Consider the following 17,684-nt stretch of genomic DNA (forward strand, 5'->3'; position numbering starts at 1 on the left):
CATTCCCCCAATGAAATATTTTGTTCACATTCCATTTACGATATATTTTAGATCCGAGGGACATTCATAAATCATACGCTCACGTGCTTGCTTACGATCACGCGCTACTCACATTTCACTCACCTACGCACACCCACACGTACATACATACCGCGCGCCGCGCCGACGAATATAATTTAGATGAGACTGTCCTGGATATAACGGGGGTGCCCACCGCTATTTGCGGCGGGTCGGAAAGCCAAATAAAATCCAGGACATATGTCGGGGACTTCCGCAGCGCCTGGGCGCTGCGGCGTTAATTTAGGGGGGATGGAAAAGATCGCTTACCGAAAGATGTTGCCCCGACGACACCGCACTGGCAAATGCCTCGAGAGACGGGCCCGCGGGTCCCAGGCAAGGGCGGCGCCACCGTGGGGGCAGTGGGGGCAGACTGCCCCCACTGACAGGAGGCCGTGGGGGCAAGACTATGTTTTTGCCCCCACAAAATTTGGCTGATGTTGAAATGGGAACAGAAGACCTGTGCAATATTCATGATAGGATAGGATGTGATGATGGAGCGCTGATGGAGCTTATTGTGCCCGCGCCCTGCTGGAGGGTGTTTGAACACCCCCTCCGGTTGGCGGCGAGAAGCGCCGACGTTTTTGGCACAACTAATCGTACATCAATTCTACACATGTGAAAATGTCAGACCAAGGTCATTCAAGGTCAGGCCACAAGCCGGTCACTTCAAGTGACCTCACGGCTCACCTCATAAAATATTTCAATGTATGCTATAGCTACACCGAGTGACCGATCGCTTTGAAACCTTCAGCGATTGCTAAGAGGAACAGTGTGCACAAAATATTTATCTCGGAATTTTCATATCGGTAATCTACTCGTATGGTCAGATCAATTTTCCGACCTACCCATTGGTCTGAGCAAATTTAAAACCGCCTCTTTTGGACGAGTCATTCTTAACACTCAACGGTGACACACTGAGCATAAAAATGGGACCCGTGACCCCTCTGTATGCCCCTGAGGTCATCTCAGGTCACGAGTGGCATCTCATATTTTTTCGCGAATAACTTTTAATAGAGGCATTCTAGAACGATGAAAACGCCTTAGATGCGTTCAGCTCGACGATACGGATTGGCTGATATGCAACATTACCCTTTCCGGTTAGGTCATGACCTTGAAGTACTGAGGTCAAATTATCAAGTAGACCTTTCAAGGTCAAATTTTAGTTCCTTCGATGCGTTTTGACGAGAGGAACGCGATGCCGGTAACAGAAAGCTCGTGCAAGGCTTGAATCAAAAGTTATTGCAGAAAAACCGTTTTCGAGAAAAAAATCGTCTATTTTGGCAGTTTTTGCCCGCTGCAGGGAAAACCATTGAAGTTAGGTCAAATCTGAGTGGATGATTCAGAAAGAACGCTAATAGAGCTATCAAATGCGCTTTTCCGCAGCGCTGTAGGTCTATTGGTTCTCGAGTTATCCGTCGGCTTCTTAAAAATGGTCGATATTTGACCTGAAAATTTGGCCTTTAATGACGTCTAGTGACTATACTTGACGAAAAAAGTGACTTAAGTGATTTCGTCATTATTTTTGTATGCTCTTTCGAACGCCGTTTTCCCCGTATCGCTACGTGGCCCAGGAGCCGAGTTAGAAGGGGGTGTTCACTGTTCAACCCCAGTAGGGTGTGTAATTCCAGTACCCCCAGCGATCAATCGTGTGTGAATCGCGCATTGTACGTGCTACGGGAAATAAAAACGACTTATTGTTTTGAGGAATGCGCCATTTTACTTCCCAATGAAATTGAGCAACAAAACTTTTTTCTTGTGTTTCGCCATTTAGATTTATAATGCTATTTGTTGGCGACATTAATGTTCCAGTTCGATACGTGTACATGAAACTATAATAATTTTGAATGACCACATCCAAGGGCAAGGTCGGTGCTCCTGGATTCTGCAGGTTGGCGTACCTATCAGGCAGCAGTCGGGTCACCTCAAGCTTGCCCCCACTAGTGAAAATTCGTGGCGCCGCCACTGGTCCCAGGTGCCGGCCAGCCGCTGCCTTTCACCCGGCGGGCACGCCTTTCCCGCCGGAGGCAAACATACGGCGGACTGGCCTAACGCGCACTCTGGTTCTCCGGCCCGCCGCTCCACACACTCTCTGACGCGCTCAATTTTGCCCTTACAACTTGTTTGAGACGTTTCACAAATATTTATTATGCCGGCATTGATCTGTCGACATGCGTAATGTACATTCTGTTCGAAATGACACCGCATCGCTGAGATATTTCACGTATCTCGCTACTTATCGTTTCTGATGTTGTTTAACGTGGATCCCGGCCAGCATATGCTCGAGGCGAGTTCTTCGTCGCGGGAAAAATCGATTATTCTCAGGTTGAGTCGTTTTCTTGAAAAGGGTGTGGTGTAGGTAAAGATTCTATAATCAAATGTATCTGCAATATGTTTTAAAATAGCGCTATAAATCAGCAGTCTATCTTTCAGCAAATTTGTATGCGTTGCATTGTGTTGCTCATAGCGTTGTTAGACGGCTCCGCTATGCTGCTGTGCTGCCATTAGACGGTGCTCCGCCATGCCGCACTACCTGAGCCCCCTGTCGAGCGTGACCACTGTGACTACCTGCCGACTTCAGGGCCGCTCCCCCCGCAGACCGAGACAGAGGCCCGTCAGCGGACCGTGCCCCTGCGGCTGTCAGTGCGTACAGGAGGCTGACGGATCACTCATGAGCCAAGCGGATCCACTAGAGCTGCCAGCCGTCGCTGAGGTGAAAACGGAGCCCGGCGCAAACTCTGTCGAGGAGTTCAACGATGCTGTGGAGTGCTCAGAGAAAGACGACGCCTCGGAGGATTCCTCCGCGGAGTCTGAGGAGCTGAAAAGTTCTCAAATTAAGTCGGAGCCAAATGAGGAGCCGCTGGAGACGTCTGACGACCTCCAGGACTCTCCGATGAAGGCTGACTTCTCCTCCGACGAGTCTCCTGCTAAATCGGCCATCTCCGGGGATTCTTTCGATCTGCCCGTGAAGGACGAGGCTGCTGGCGGGTCCGACGAAGAGCTAGATGTGCATGACACAGCGGAGACGTCAAAGGGTTCCAGTGACGCTGCGTCTGGTCCGTCAGCGTCGATCAGTCCCAAGCGCCTTCGGGCGGCAGCACAGGTGATCGGGCAGTGTGGACAGGGCTCTCCGCGGCGCAGGACCACACAACAGCCTAGAGACTTCAGTCGCGAGCGGCCAGCTGGGACGAGATACATCCGCCTGGCTGTGAACACTGTGAAGAGGAGGAGACCGCGCAAATCAGCCAGTCCGAAACGGCAGCGCACACATTCACCTGAAGTCTCTGAGTAAGCACTAAGCATGGATCTTTTCTGTTATAGCTGTCTAACTCGGTATTTCCTTGTATTTGTGGTTTATTTCTTGCTCTTGTACGTTTTTTTCATGAGATCTTACTGTTTCTACCGTTGCAGGTGCATCATGAGAACCACATTCTACCCATGACTGATTGTTTCGGACGAAACGAAACATCTAGCAAGAATCAAGATGAATGCCTGCCAGCAGCATGGATTTATGGGTTGAAAGGGGTGGTGAAGATGGAAATCAATTCAATTATGCGCCAAGAACGCCAGCGGCACTTTGAGGACGCTTTTAGAAGTATTATGTGCATATAGTTCTGCTGGTTCTGCTCTAGGACTAGGTACATATAAAACTATTATATCATATGGGGTCAACTCCCCTTCCCTTCGGGCAATATACCTATATCTTTATATTTATGGACGTCACGCAACCACCTACATGGGGCCCATGTATAGGCTATACGAAAGACTGTCGCCACACTTTCGCAATCCCAAATAAAGCGATGAAGTTCTAGGGACGAGTTTTTCTGATCTTTTTACGGACTTTTATGGGCAAAGGGACTTATTTAGGACCACAATGTAATATTTACCAGTCATATATCTTACAATCAATGACGTCATATGATATGGAAGCACTCTTGGGGCTTTCCACTTTTCCTTGTATCTAAAACCCAATCCTTGAAATGCAAACGTTGAGCGCCGGCGTCGGATGTGTTGTTGATGTGTTGCATGTTAATTTACTTTTTCTCTGCAGCTTGTGGTATTTTCGCGTGATATTCAATAGAAAAGTGTTTGTTGCTTGATATTGATGCGTAAGACAAGTTACAAGTAGCGAATATGGCTAACCGCACTGTAAAAGACGCGACTTCGGTGAAAGGAACGAATCCACAATATTTAGTGGAGAAAATTATTCGTTCAAGAATATATGACAGCCGATACTGGAAAGAAGAATGTTTTGCGCTCACAGGTGAGTCATAGTTAACGCTTATGAATTTTGTCATAAAAATCAAGATGCCAGTCATCGTTGCCAGTTTCAGTTTTAATTATAATAGCTGTCCTGACCCATGCATCTCAGATTTGTGATTATGTACATACCATAGGTGATAACAATCAGGCTGCCAAGCCATTATTTATTGCAGCATGTTCTGTGCAAGGCAAAAAGTGGACCAGACCCGTTAATGTTGGTCGTCTCAATCAAAAGCGGTGCAAAACTTGGGTAGGGAGGCATGTCGGGTACCCCCACACTCCTCCATGCAGCAGATGGTGCTGCCATGGCTGGTACCAGGGCAGAGTTAATGACAATGTTGCTGAGAAAGTGTCACTGCAGATGGCCTCCCACATAAGGCCTTTCCCTCATGGTGAAAGATAAAGAGCGCTATTCCGGTGGGCCCAGAGTGGTGCGCTTCCATTGGAAGTGTGGTGTTATTGTAGCTTGGTAGTAGCTCAGTTGATTGTTCAGTTTATGCACTTCGATGTATATGCACAGATGTTGAATGTTCATTCAACATCTGTGGAGATGTTGAATGAAGTAATGCTAATTTTTTTCTTCACGTTTAGTCCATGAAACATCCACTGCTGTTACCCTTTAACTCATGCTCTGACATCAATGTGACCTTTCCATTTATTCACTGATCTTTTCAGCTGAGCTTGTGGTGGACAAGGCCATGCAGCTGAAGTATGTTGGAGGTGTTTTTGGAGGCAACATCAAGCCCACACCATTCCTCTGTCTGGTGCTGAAGATGCTGCAGATCCAGCCAGAGAAAGACATCATTGTAGAATTCATCAAGAATGAAGACTTCAAGTAAGATATTTGATGCATGTTGTATTCTGACATGATGACAGAGGCTTCTTTCATCACCACTTACCTGTCATGAAAAGTTTGACAAATTTTGCATGATTTATTCATTGGAAGGTTAGGCCTTGTTTACATTACCAGTCTTATAATATTGTGTGGACATTCACAAATGGACCATTGGCATCAGGTTTAAAAGCTTTCTGCTGCATGAGGTAGGAGCTGGTCTCTCCCCTCCCATGTGTCTTGCTTCCTGGCCCTGTCCTGACTGACAAATTGACTTCTTACTCCTTCTGGAGTATCTAAATTGTATTGTCCAGTGGTCCTTCCTGCTCCTCAGTTGTTAGGTATAGGGTTGGACTCCTGGTGGTAAGACTGAGAGTCCACAGGTTTGATTTTGTGATGTCTGATGTTCTTCCAGCAGCTGAGCTATGGGACAGGCTAACATTTACGCCCCAGCATCTACTACATTCCTCTCTCCCTCCATCCCTCTCACCCCATGTGTACTCTGTTCTCTAGGTACGTGCGTGCCCTGGGCGCCTACTACATGCGGCTGACTGGGAACTCACTCGACTGCTACAAATATCTGGAGCCGCTGCTCAACGACTACCGCAAGCTGCGCTCTCAGAACCGCCAGGGAGGTGAGTACTGAGTACTGAGCGAACAGGACCGGACGGGACCGGACCGGGGCGATGCAGCTGGCGGCCGACTGGCCTCGGCCCGGTGGCCACGGCCGTCGGCGTGTGAAATACGAACCTCCGGTAATGTTCGACGCATCACTGACGGCATTCATTTGGCTTATTGTCGTCATAGTTTGTTGATCGGGTTTTATGGGAAAACGGCAGCAATTCGCCGGGTGCCGCTCCACCTTTGTTTAATGGTTATCATTGTTTCCGATTTATTTAGAATGCAATTTATTGCAAGGGTTGTGCTAATGCTAATCTTTCAAGTTTCACGTCATATATTTGACGCCAGTTTATTAGCGATTCTTATATTCCATCAAATATACATAATTACTGAACGTACATTTAGTGATAGGTTAATAGGAAAAACGCCTTTGTTTATCATTTTGTGTACGTACTCACAGACGTTCATTTGTTCGCAGTGTACGAGTTAACCTATATGGACGAGTTCATCGACCAACTGCTGCGGGAGGAGCGCATGTGTGATGTCATATTGCCACGCATCCAGCGAAGACAGGTGAGTGTCATCAATGATGCAACGTCGTGTTGACACGCATCCAGCGAGAGTAGAATGATACCTACATGTGTGACGTCTTGATTCATAGTTTCATGCACCCAGCGAAGACAGTAATTGAGTGCTCCTGCTGCTCCATTCGTCCTGCCACCTTTCCTCTTGTCCATCTCCACGGTGTTGGCAGGTACCATGTTGACCTAATCGGTAATTATCTCCGGCAGTCTCAGTCTTCCCACTGACCGCTCCCCGTCCCCCTGCCAGGTGCACGAGGAGAACGGTCAGCTGGAGCCGCGGGTGTCGGCGCTCGATGACGACCTCGACGAGCTGGCCGAGTCGTCTGGCGATGACGAGCCGCCGCCGCTGCCGTCCAGTCCGCCACCGGCGCGGCCCAGTCCGCCGCCGCTGCCGCCGCCGCCAGGTGCCCTCTCCGGCCGCCACCACCGGCGCAGTCGCAGCCGCAGCAGAGAGCGCGCCCGCGACCCCTGGAAGTGAGTGGCGCTGCTGGATACGGATCGGGGAGGGGAGGGCAGGAACCCAGGCCGGGCCTCGGGACTCGGGAGGGAACGGTCAGGGAATCGGGGGGAGGTTTACGGATCCGGGACTCGGGGCCGGGAGGAGAGGGCGGGAAAGGGAAGGAAAGGGACCCGGAAGTGAAGGAAAGGGACCCGGGAGGGGAAGGACAGTAAACAAGGAAGGAGGGACACGGACCCGGAAGGGGAGGTGCACAGACGTGAGAGGTGAAGGGCCGGGACCCGGAAAGGAAGGGGCAAGGACCCGGGAGGAAGGAATACGGAGCCGGGAGGGGAGGGAGTCGGGCACACCAGGCCAACGGGGAACGCTGTGGATTGTATTGCCGTAGGTCTGGGTGACCTGGTGAAGTTCAAAGTGTCGATTCTGGGCTGATTCGTCGCTCTGATTTTATTTGGAACTAGCGTGAAGTTATTGTGTAAGGAGAGAGCTTCGTCAGTCATCCATATTTTCTCCCTTTGGGTAATATAGAATTTGTCTCCCATTAGGATGTCATGCTGTCATATTAGTGCTATGCTTGCCACTGCATCAATCCCCTGAGTGCAATCGGTGGAAATAACCACCCTGATTGCTGACATCTGCGTTCTCAGGAAGCGGGAACACCGCGACGACCACCGGGAACACCGCGGGGAGCACCGGCGTGAACACCGGGAGCACCGGGGAGAGCACCGCGAACACAGAGGAGACTACCGCGGCGACCACTACGGCGACTATCGTGGAGAGTTCCGCGGCGACCGATCCCGAGAGTACCGAGAGAACCGCGGCGACTGGGGCGCGCCTCCAGACAAACGCCACCGCGGAGACTACGAGGTACCGCACCGCGAACATCGCGAGCACCGGGAACACCGAGAACACCGCGAGAGGCGCGAGCACCGCGAACACAAGTCGGACCGGCGCGCCGAGCGAGAGGAGCGGCGCGCGGACCGTGAAGAGCGCCGTGCCGGCCGCGAGGAGCGCCGCTCGGGCCGACACCGCGGTCAGGACGAGCGTAGGGAAATCGATGAGGCGAATGCGCTGCGAGCCAAGCTGGGCCTGCCGCCGCTGCGGCCCTGAGGGTGGTAAGGACTCTGTGGGGTCAGTGTGAGCGGCTGGGTACCTACCCGGGCGGACGGAGGCGTGGTCGGTCTATTGAGGCAGCCCGCACTGGGCGTGCAGGAACTGATATTGTCAGCGCCCGGTGCTTTCGGCGCCTCCGCAGGGGGAAATCCCAGCTGGATCCGCGGCGTCATCTCATCAGAAGGCGTGGACAATGGACCGTGTGTCACTGGAGTGTTTCGGTGGAGCAAGACGTGCATTTTTGTGACGTTTGAGACGCCTCACCAATCGCTATTAGGTGGTGGTGTCGTAAAACTAGCCACTTCCATGCATGAAAGGTTTTGAGCCATCTTGTCATTATTGTGTGCTGCCGTGGAGAGTTACGGCTTCTCATTACACCGTGGGTGCTAATACAAACTGCGCTCGACGTATGCTCTGCTGATGTGTTTGTCTTGCCACTTGTGTGTGTGCAGGAACAGCAAAGAATTAATGATGGTTTTAGACTTATCTGAACAGATTCTGTCCTTCACAGACGTAAAACAAGATATTTGCAAAATTCGGACTACTGTGAAGCCTGCTTTCTCGGTGATGTTTCGCAAAAGCTACACTATCTAAATTTTGTCCGATATAAATAGAAGCCGTCCTACTGGTTTCAGAGTTTTCGACGGGTTGATGTGATGCGTACTGTTCGCTTGATGTGAGTTCTTGGAATTGCCCCGCGTTCGATGTCTCTCGGACGACGAAGATTCTACGTCGACGGGCCAATCACGTTCCATAACCGCCGCCGAGCCCCCGCTGACTATGAACAATGAACAGGATTGGCCGGACGGCGTAGAATCTTCGCCGTCCGAGAGGCGAGAGACATGACATCGTCGAACGCGTCCGGTTGGACTCTCGATCGGCTTGCAACTAGCGAATGAAAAACCGATAGTATGCATGTAGTGCGTACGAGGCAAGTAGTACGTGATGTGATGTGGAGTGGACGTGAGCAACAGCAACGCAGCACTGTGGTAAAATTCGAGACCCGAGTCGTCGGAGTAAGAACCTTGGTCCGATCAACACGAAACGGAACTTCTGCCTTCATGGGGTCTACACTCTACAAGAATTTCCTAAGTCTAGGTGGATATGGTAGCTTTGTTCTCGTCCCTTTCTGGCGCGGGTGTGACGTTAGCCAAAATAAACAATCTCAAATCTCCCGCGCCGCTCTTCCATGCTGGGGCACGTGCTGAGGGCTGTTCGGGTCCCTGCAGCATAGATCTGTGCTGCGTGCGTCATACTTGGGTGACGTCAACCGCCTGGCTCCGCCCACTCTCCGCCGGCACGCCGCGGCCGAGCGTCGCTGCAGCATATTTCAAACGCGGCGAACCGTTGCGCGGGTTGACTGGTGATTGTCGCTCACATAACGTTTAAATTGCGTTCAAATGTGGTTAATAGCAATGTGCCACCGAAAAGAGTGATAATGATACCCAAAAAACAGCATACAAACCGCTTACAATAAGAAATATCGGACGGTAAACTTTAATCCGCGCCACTTTCGCCTCCTGCAGCACCGAATTTCGTGCTGCAGGAAAACGAAGTATGCTTCAGTAGGTGACGTCACACAGGCGGTGACGCAGTGGTGTGGGCGGGACTAACGGGCGACGAAGTCCCCACTGCGCATGCGTGCTGCAGCATATTTCATTTTTGCTGCGCAGCCGAACAGCCCTCTGCAGAGCCTGGCTAGAAACTGTTGGCTTTTATTGTCCAAATGACAAATGAGACTGTGGTTGCAGGCGCTCAACTTTGTTCAATTCTTTCACGCAACAATTGTATTCAGTGGCGTGCATTGAAACTACAGACTACTGGTTCTGTGGTGTGGCTAAAAGTCAAATTGAAATTGAAACCGAATTGCAACAAATCACGAAAATGGGATCTCGTTTTTGCACTGCAAGAGTTGTGTTGTTTCTGTACCGAATATATATTTCATTTAACAAATCAAGTGCCACAATTGAGTACCATGTGTGCTTGCACATTCAAACTAGTTCATTGTCATTGCCTTTTGTAAAAATGTAATATGTTTGCACATTGGATGTTTATGTTCCTAACTGTTTATGACTGACAGCCTGCATCCAGCCTCCAGTTTATTTGTACAAGCCCATCTGCAACCAGGTTGACCGACCATATCCCATGCCCATGCAAGGTGCTACAGGACTCAGGATGAGGAGTGAGGAGGCAGGCACACCAAATCAGTGGCAACGTACATTATTTTCAGCTATGCACAAGTTCAATACAAGTCAAAGTTATCATCTATTGACCACATTATTTTATTTCCCATTCTATTATTAGGCACTGATTGGTTCTTTCTTTTCAGAAGGAAGCATAACCATGTCTTCAAAGTCTATAACAACTCTAAGCCCAAGGCAAAGTGGTGAATATATAGCAGAGCATGCAGACCATGTTTCAATAGTTGAAGAAGGTATCAAAGCAGTTGCCAAAATGGTAAGTGCAGATGCAAGGGATTTTTTGCCATTGAATGTTCCATGGGCATTCTAAATGACTGAGACAAATTTGTTTAGTGATTCAGTTGAAAAATATTTCTAGATTTGTTTTTAGCACTGCAGCTTACATGGTATAATAACATTATTGTGTACTTAGTTATATGTTCAAGGATCAGCAGGCTGCCACAGGAAACATATGGCCTATTCTCTCAGGGGCTATAATGGATGGTTTTGCAACATATTTTGCTTAAGGTAAATGTGTTTTCCTTTCAATATGTTCATTTTTCTTGATAAATATCTGATAAAGAGCACCGCTGTAATTCCTCTTTCTCTGAAAGTTACGACATGTGCTCTACACCCACCTGACATCCCCTTTACCCTTCGTTTCAACATTCCAACAGGCCCTGGACGCGGCTCGCGCGGCCGAGTCGGCCGGCGGTCTGGTCGGGGACGGCTACCGCGGCTCGCCGCTGCACCCGCAGGTCGCCGACGCTGCCGCCGTCGACTGGGTGTTCCTCGTGACCACGCTCAACTTCAACTTCTGGACGTCCGAGGGTGCCGTCAAGTACCGGGTGCGCCACGGAGGCATCATGTACGACGGCTACTTCTCCGTCTGCGCCGCTGTCAACCGGGCGCTGGAGGTCGGTGACCGCGGAGCGAGTGGACGAGAGCGACACCTTTTTCGGGACGAGAAATAGAATATCTTTGCCTAGGGTGATCGTTGGGATGTAAAAGCACCTGATTTATGCTCGTCTCAGCCCAAGCTACGGAACTGCTATTCCAGTTCAAAACCCATGTTAAAAAGTGAACTATTTCCTTTAAGATGGTGGAGTGCTAATCATTATTTGTAAAAGACGTGAAAACCCCATGACTACGTTAAATTCGATGTTATTGTATTACATGTATCATCTGCTGTTTGATAATGGTCAAGATTACGTTACTACGGACGATGGCATGGACAGAAACACTACTGTGATGTCTAAACCTCTGCGTACTCCCATTAACAATAGCCCTGCTCCATGGCAGGAGGGTAAGCCGGCGACCGACCCGGCCTGGTACGGCCGGCTGGACCTGGACGGTGTCCGTCACCTGCTCCGCTCTGACACGGAGGCCGAGATCCCGCTACTGGAGGAGCGACACCGCGCCGTCACCGACGCTGGCAGGGCACGTGGGACGCGCCGCGGCATCAGCAAGTCCGGGTAGCGATTCTGAGATACGTTTTTACGAAGATCGCTGTGGCTCGCCTCAGCTGTCACCGATGAATTAGTTTCGCGATGAATGAGATATCGTAGCGAGCCAAATATCGTTGTGGTGGTATTTGTTGCTGAAATTGTTGTGCTTCATGAAAAAATGTACCCCTATTTTTTAGCGGTAGTCGCTAACATTCCTTCATAATCATGGGTGGCCGAGTACGATTTGTTTTCCTGACGTTTCAACTCAGTCTGCTTTCTTTTCCTTAGTTTCTCGAAATTGATGGACTGGCATCTTGGCCATTCGGGTCGATGCTCTGTTGACCCTCGCCGCTCGCCCCGGTCGCCTGCAGGTGTTGCTGGAAAAGTACGGCGGCAGTTTCGTCAACTGTGTGAAGGCGTGCGGCGGCTCGGCGCAGCGGCTGCTCCGGCTGGTCACAGACGAGTTCGCCTCGTACCGGGACGAGGCAGAGTTCAAGGGACAAAGAGGTGAGGGAGACGAACGGGTCACGGCGGCCCGGGGTATAGGTTAGAAGCAGCCATATGGTCATGCCATACCATACCGATGCAAAGGTGACAGCCCGACCACCTCATCATAGCAGCAGCCATCACTCGGCTGACCGCTGTGTCGTTGCTGGACGCGCAATGCGTTACGTTCGATTTGTTGAACCTGATTGTCAGAGTGATGTTAGTCACTTCTCCTAGGCGCTGTTGTTTGTAGCAGATTTTGCTTTCACGACAGCAGCATGATTCGGGCTGCTTTAATTAATTGGTTACTTCCCAGCTGATCGGTTCGGTTATGCAGTCAATGACGAGTAATGTATTCCTGCTCACGGCCAGTGTCGCTCTACAAGCGAGCGCAGATTCTGATTGCCGATCTGTGGCTCTGCTTCGACGGCCGGGGGCTCGGCCAGTTCGACGATATCGACACGCTGACCATGTTCGCCGACTACAGGTAAGCACTATAGATGGCCTTAGGAAGGCACAGTGACACTGCTCCAGCATGGGGAGGCAGCTAGCCTCGTATTCGAGCGCTATTGCGGTTCAAGCATGCGCATAGCGCAACTTATGAACGATAAAGAAGAAATTAAACGGAAAAGTAAATAAATGAACGACAAATTGCAGAACGTTGTAGCTTTTGTTTCAACAAGTAAATCGCTATAGGTTCCAGCAACACAAAGCATCCACTGTGTGGAGCTTCTACTGTTCCGGTGGCTGCCCGGAGCAGGGTATACTGAGTGCCTGGAATATGTATCAACCACAGCCCGCCCCTCTCTGCCGCCAGAATCCCGCAGGCGCTGGCCTACTTGGGCGCGCTGCGCTACTCCCCGGAGCTGATGGCGCTCCTGCAGGCAGAGCACGTGTTCGCCTCCGGCCACCCGATGGAGGTCGAGATCCGGGGCTGTAGTATCGCCGCCGTGGAGCGGATTGTGGCCGCCGCCCGGCAGATGGCCGCCGAATCCGGCCAGCCCGTCTCGCCCACCTTCCTCAACAGTATCGGAGTGGATAACTTCCTCTGGGGGTACCGGCGGCAGCACGTGAAGGAGACGAACGCTGTGCCCTATCACAAGGTCCGCTGCATATACTACTAGTGTCAGCGAGCGGGAAGGGGTTGGACGAGTCGCGGATTACGATCAGCACAGCTCACTGATCGGTAGTCAAATGGGCATCGAGGGACCACCGCAACGGATAGCCGCTTGTTGGGGAAAAGCAATACTCAAGGATTGTTTACATGTCAGAAAGGGTGTCGATAATAAAGCAAATCAATATTTTAGGTACTATTGCTTGCATTTAATTTTATGCATCAATCAGCAGCGAGTCAAGTGTATCCCGCCAGTTACCGCAGAAGTAATGCTTGGAAGGGAACGCGGAACGTGTTTGCAAGATTACTTTACTTATAGCGTTTGTGGGTATGAAGGGAATTGTGGATATGGAAGCACAAGCTTTTTATCTCGATGATTGCGATAGTGGCGCGACGGTTACAAACATTGCAACTTAGAACAATAGTGCTTAGAACACGCTGAACTCCTAGGGCAAGGGCTTGAGAGGAGTCGAGGCGGTGTGGTGCTGGATATTTTTTTTTTCGCTGTTGATTCGATGGTAAATTACAACATTTTGAATTGACTTAAGACAAAAAGAAGTAACATCCCAAATTCTTTTCAAGGATATGTTGCCAACATATCCTTGAAATGTTGCGCTCACACGCTGCTCCAGCTTAGTTTCCATGCCAACGTGTGATGGTCTTGTTATGTGCACCATTTTATCAAAATTCAATCACATTTTCAAAACAGCAATAATTTTAGAAGAGCTTCGTATTCCGCTATGTTGGTTCTATATGATGTTTTTATGTTACTGAGTTGTTGGAAGCTTATGTGATCTCAATTCAAATCTGTTTCTATCTTACGTATTCATGTCAGTTTTTATCAACATATCAGCAATGTTGGCAGGCTCTGGATAAAGGTACATGTTGCACTGCACCTCAGATGCCTAATGCTTACTAGTGCCAAATATCTGGTGTTAGGGTTGAATAATTGCTGACCACTGGATTGGCACTGTCTCACTTTTCAGAAGTGATTTGCATGAAAGGACAAAGTAGCAAGTGCTACACTCTACAGTAAAAACCTAACACCACAAGACATCTGAAGATGTTGACTACAGCAAACTGGTGTGTATTGAGGTGGTTGAGGAGGTCAGAAGGTCCCACATCTCTGAAGTACTTGGTCAGGTCTCTGTCCAGCTCTGAGGGCCCTGAGCCAGAGCAGAGACCACTGCCACTGAGGAGCAGCAAACCCACCTCCAGCAGGCGGTCACAGGTGAGCTGTGTGATATTGGGACCTGGCAATCTCAGATCTGTGGCCTTAAGAGAATCATTTGTGGAAAGAGGAGTGCACCCCTATACCCCTTACTACCCACAACTTTCTCCTCTCCTTTGAATCCCATCCTTATTTTACTCACTGTCATTTGAATGTGTGTAGCTGTGAAACTGAATGTGTGTAATCAGAGTAGAGTTGCAGTTATATCTCATTTCAGTTGAATTTATTGTTCTGCTTATGGTGTACCATCCAGCAAATGTTATTGCCTTGAAAATTGTTGCAATGAAAAAAAACCTTAGCTTTTGAATGTTGTATTCTTGCACTGCCGGATGAATACATTTCTGATTGGTGTAGGCGTTAACCCCAGCACACGACCACCCGTCACCATACCTATCAAATTTCTGACACCCTCCCACCAACTCTAACCCCTCCCCTCTGCTCTCTCAGCCGCGTCCGTTTATCGACTGGCGCCGGATCCGCGTGACGGCTGGCTCCGGTGGCGACGGCGCCGTCTCACTGGCCCGCGTGTACCGTAACCCGCGAGCCGGACCCAACGGAGGGGACGGGGGAGCCGGAGGTCACGTCATCTTCCAGGTCAGATTCGGCACTGGTGGTGTGCGCCGTGCGGGCACGGTGCGGCTGGAAAGGAGAACGTCGGTACCCGGTATTGCGCTGATTGAAAACTTCGCGATATCATGGAGTCGAGTAGCCAACGTTGTGCTTTTATGTGCGAGAATCAAGGAATTGATATCGAATGTCAGTTGGTCCATGACGCTTTGTTTAACATACGCGATATGGCACCTACCCACTGAATGTGTCATCACAATCATGTAACTCCGTCGGTCTTTTATGGCCCGCACTCCTGACACCCCCAACTCTATCCGGCAGGCCACCACCAACGTCAAGAGTCTGGGCCACCTGGGCTCGTCGCTGCGCGCTGAGGACGGCGTGGCCGGCTCGGGACGCGACTGTCACGGTGCCACGGCCGCTCACCTGACCGTCAGCGTGCCGGTCGGCACCATGTTCCAAACCGAGGAGGGCGGCCTGCGCGCCAGCCTGGACACGGATGGTGCCATGTTTGTGGCCGCGCGCGGCGGCGCCGGCGGCAGGGGCAACAAGTACTTCGCCACCGATACGTGAGTGGGGCGGAACCGGTGGAATGGGAGGCGTGATCGATCACCCGTCGTTGGTCTTGGAGAGGACTACCGTGTGTTCGTATCAGTGTTTTGCATTGTTGTATCATGGCAAGTGATGTTCTGTGTTACACCCAGGGTCAGTTCATGCTGGATCAGTTATTAGTGTGTATCTGATTCTGATAACACTTCTCGGGTGTGGTCCTCAGGAACCAGACGCCGCGCGTCGCAGAGAGGGGAGCCGCCGGCGAGAGTTTCACCTACACGGTGGAGCTGCGGACCATGGCCGATGTTGGACTGGTACGTCGCTGGCACTGCAGCTCTCATCCGGCAGACCAGCATGTCTGCTGCTGGTGGTGGAGTCATTGTCAGACTAGCAGGACGGGCGTCATGTCAAAACGATTTTCAAAGTCCATGCGCTGTAATCGCTGTTAACTCGTAACTTATGGAACGCGTTGGCTTAATCATAGTGCTGAGTAGCGATTGTCTTTCGTTCACTATCGCAGTTTTTCTCGTTAGATGTAACTGTACGCACGCTGTCCATGAATTGAGAACTGGACGTGCCCCCGCATATGTCCCCAATCCGTTATTTTCGCGTTGCTCGGCGAGGCCATGTTTGACCATGCCCCACCCCTCCCGCCGTCCACGGATCAGATCGGGTTCCCGAACGCCGGCAAGTCCACGCTGTTGCGGGCGGTGTCTCGCGCGCGACCGAAGGTGGCCGCCTACCCGTTCACCACGCTGCAGCCACACGTGGGCATGGTGCAGTATAGCGACTACACACAGCTGGCAGGTAAGACTGGACATGGCCGGGACTATATAAAACTGGAAGATGGGACTGTGCTGCTCAGCCGGCAAGCGAGACTTCTCTCATTGCTATACGTCTTGGTGACCTACCGGCGATGCGGGGACATGCCTTGTTTTTCCTCATTCTCGTCAACGTAAAACGTTTTGTTGATGCGTTTTGTGACGCTTTCTATTGATTTGATTTTTCAGTCGTACGTATTGATTAATCGGCTAGTTGATTGTGTTGCGGGCTTTAGCGTTATTCTCTGAAAGCAGCTCGACATCTTGTCTCGGTTCCCGGCACAAATTCACGAAACTTCTGATGTTCCGTTCACCTGTATCTGCCAGCCATCCAACAATGAGTAGCTACTTTTCGGCCTGACTCGTTCAGCTCCCCTCTCCCCCGGCAGTGGCCGACATCCCCTGACTGACCCCTTCTTCCCGCAGTGGCCGACATTCCCGGTCTGATACCGGACGCCCACCGTAACCGCGGCCTGGGCGTGTCCTTCCTGCGCCACGTGCAGCGCTGCACGTGCCTCCTCTACGTGCTGGACGTGTCGGCGCAGCCGGCCCAGCAGCTGCACGTGCTCCGCCACGAGCTGAACATGTTCCAGCTGGGCCTGGCCGACCGGCCGCACGCGCTGGTCGCCAACAAGTGTGACCTGCCCGGCGCAGAGGTGAGGAACGTTGTGCGCAGCGAAAGGCGCTTGGTCCGCCGGTTCGTCCGGTTGTGTGTGGTGGCGCCACCTACTAACGAAACGGTGGGTGTCCAGTTTCCAGTAAATTGAAGGCTGCAAGTCTCACCATAACAATCCAGCTGCTTTGTACGACGTTAGCTATTTACAATGTGTGGCCGATCGAAAGATAGGCTTCTGTATGTATTGTACCTCGTTAGTTGTTACCCTCTGCCTCGTCACTCATCAAACTGACCCTGCCGCCCCTTCCCGCCACCAGGCTAACCTGGCGGAGCTGCGGGCAGCCGTGGCACTGCCTGTGCTCCCGATATCGGCCAAGATGGGCACCAACATCCCCGAGCTTCTGTCGTTTCTTCGCCGGCTGTACGACCAGCACCGGACAGAGTCGGCGGCAGACGGCGAGCGGGCGGAGGGCTCGGGCGCCGCGTGACGCATTCTGAGCGGAGGGCTGTGATGTGGGGTGGATTATTGTATGATTTGCGACAATGAAGGCGATTTAACCGTGAATCTTGTGTTTACTTGTCTGACAGCCAATAGATGACGTTTCTGGCCGTGGGTAATGAGGCAAGACGTTTAGTTGAATGATTGGCCTTTAGTTTTCGAGCTTGTTTCTACCAGTCAGCGTTGGTTTCGTGTCTCAATGACGTCAGGTACACTACAACGTCCCCATATTATCTCATTATG

General features: G+C 51.0%; 3 protein-coding genes across 4 annotated transcripts; all 3 read left to right on the forward strand.

The window, feature by feature from the left end:
- The first annotated feature begins 2,179 nt into the window (after window positions 1-2,179).
- On the forward strand, window positions 2,180-3,866 carry LOC122393006. Its single transcript, XM_043388478.1, has 2 exons — window positions 2,180-3,345; window positions 3,469-3,866. The coding sequence occupies exons 1-2, from the start codon at window positions 2,579-2,581 to the stop codon at window positions 3,497-3,499; spliced, it is 798 nt and encodes a 265-aa protein (XP_043244413.1). The 5' UTR covers window positions 2,180-2,578; the 3' UTR covers window positions 3,500-3,866.
- A 182-nt stretch (window positions 3,867-4,048) lies between these two features.
- Window positions 4,049-17,507, forward strand: LOC122392643. Its single transcript, XM_043387733.1, has 18 exons — window positions 4,049-4,321; window positions 4,996-5,155; window positions 5,666-5,787; window positions 6,252-6,346; window positions 6,605-6,831; window positions 7,462-7,921; window positions 10,785-11,024; window positions 11,410-11,547; window positions 11,927-12,062; window positions 12,414-12,528; window positions 12,859-13,144; window positions 14,192-14,386; window positions 14,834-14,980; window positions 15,275-15,522; window positions 15,729-15,819; window positions 16,174-16,312; window positions 16,753-16,982; window positions 17,260-17,507. The coding sequence occupies exons 1-18, from the start codon at window positions 4,192-4,194 to the stop codon at window positions 17,428-17,430; spliced, it is 3,330 nt and encodes a 1,109-aa protein (XP_043243668.1). The 5' UTR covers window positions 4,049-4,191; the 3' UTR covers window positions 17,431-17,507.
- On the forward strand, window positions 9,613-13,351 carry LOC122393017 (queuosine salvage protein-like). 2 transcript variants are annotated; one of them, XM_043388525.1, is made up of 7 exons: window positions 9,613-9,634; window positions 10,257-10,384; window positions 10,785-11,024; window positions 11,410-11,547; window positions 11,927-12,062; window positions 12,414-12,528; window positions 12,859-13,351. In XM_043388525.1, exons 2-7 carry the CDS (start codon window positions 10,271-10,273, stop codon window positions 13,163-13,165), a joined length of 1,050 nt encoding a protein of 349 aa, XP_043244460.1. In that variant the 5' UTR covers window positions 9,613-9,634; window positions 10,257-10,270; the 3' UTR covers window positions 13,166-13,351. The 2 variants fall into 2 exon arrangements, with proteins under 2 accessions (XP_043244460.1, XP_043244471.1); XM_043388536.1 differs by lacking the exon at window positions 9,613-9,634 and adding an exon at window positions 9,645-9,668.
- Window positions 17,508-17,684: the final 177 nt, after the last annotated feature.

The sequence above is a fragment of the Amphibalanus amphitrite genome, unplaced genomic scaffold (genome assembly GCF_019059575.1).
Source record: "Amphibalanus amphitrite isolate SeventyFive unplaced genomic scaffold, NRLGWU_Aamphi_draft 000024F_arrow, whole genome shotgun sequence".
Taxonomy (NCBI): domain Eukaryota; kingdom Metazoa; phylum Arthropoda; class Thecostraca; order Balanomorpha; family Balanidae; genus Amphibalanus; species Amphibalanus amphitrite.

What these genes read in the sequence shown, in the direction of transcription:
- LOC122393017 (XM_043388525.1), top strand. Translation starts at nt 10,271, where the DNA reads ATGTCTTCAAAGTCTATAACAACTCTAAGCCCAAGGCAAAGTGGTGAA. An exon ending in CCGTCACCGACGCTGGCAGG is followed by an intron (nt 11,548 to 11,926) that starts GCACGTGGGACG and finishes GGTCGCCTGCAG; the next exon opens with GTGTTGCTGGAAAAGTACGG. An exon ending in AGAGTTCAAGGGACAAAGAG is followed by an intron (nt 12,063 to 12,413) that starts GTGAGGGAGACG and finishes GCTCACGGCCAG; the next exon opens with TGTCGCTCTACAAGCGAGCG.
- LOC122393006 (XM_043388478.1), top strand. Translation starts at nt 2,579, where the DNA reads ATGCCGCACTACCTGAGCCCCCTGTCGAGCGTGACCACTGTGACTACC. An exon ending in CATTCACCTGAAGTCTCTGA is followed by an intron (nt 3,346 to 3,468) that starts GTAAGCACTAAG and finishes CTACCGTTGCAG; the next exon opens with GTGCATCATGAGAACCACAT.
- LOC122392643 (XM_043387733.1), top strand. Translation starts at nt 4,192, where the DNA reads ATGGCTAACCGCACTGTAAAAGACGCGACTTCGGTGAAAGGAACGAAT. An exon ending in ATCAAGAATGAAGACTTCAA is followed by an intron (nt 5,156 to 5,665) that starts GTAAGATATTTG and finishes TCTGTTCTCTAG; the next exon opens with GTACGTGCGTGCCCTGGGCG. An exon ending in AGAGTTCAAGGGACAAAGAG is followed by an intron (nt 12,063 to 12,413) that starts GTGAGGGAGACG and finishes GCTCACGGCCAG; the next exon opens with TGTCGCTCTACAAGCGAGCG.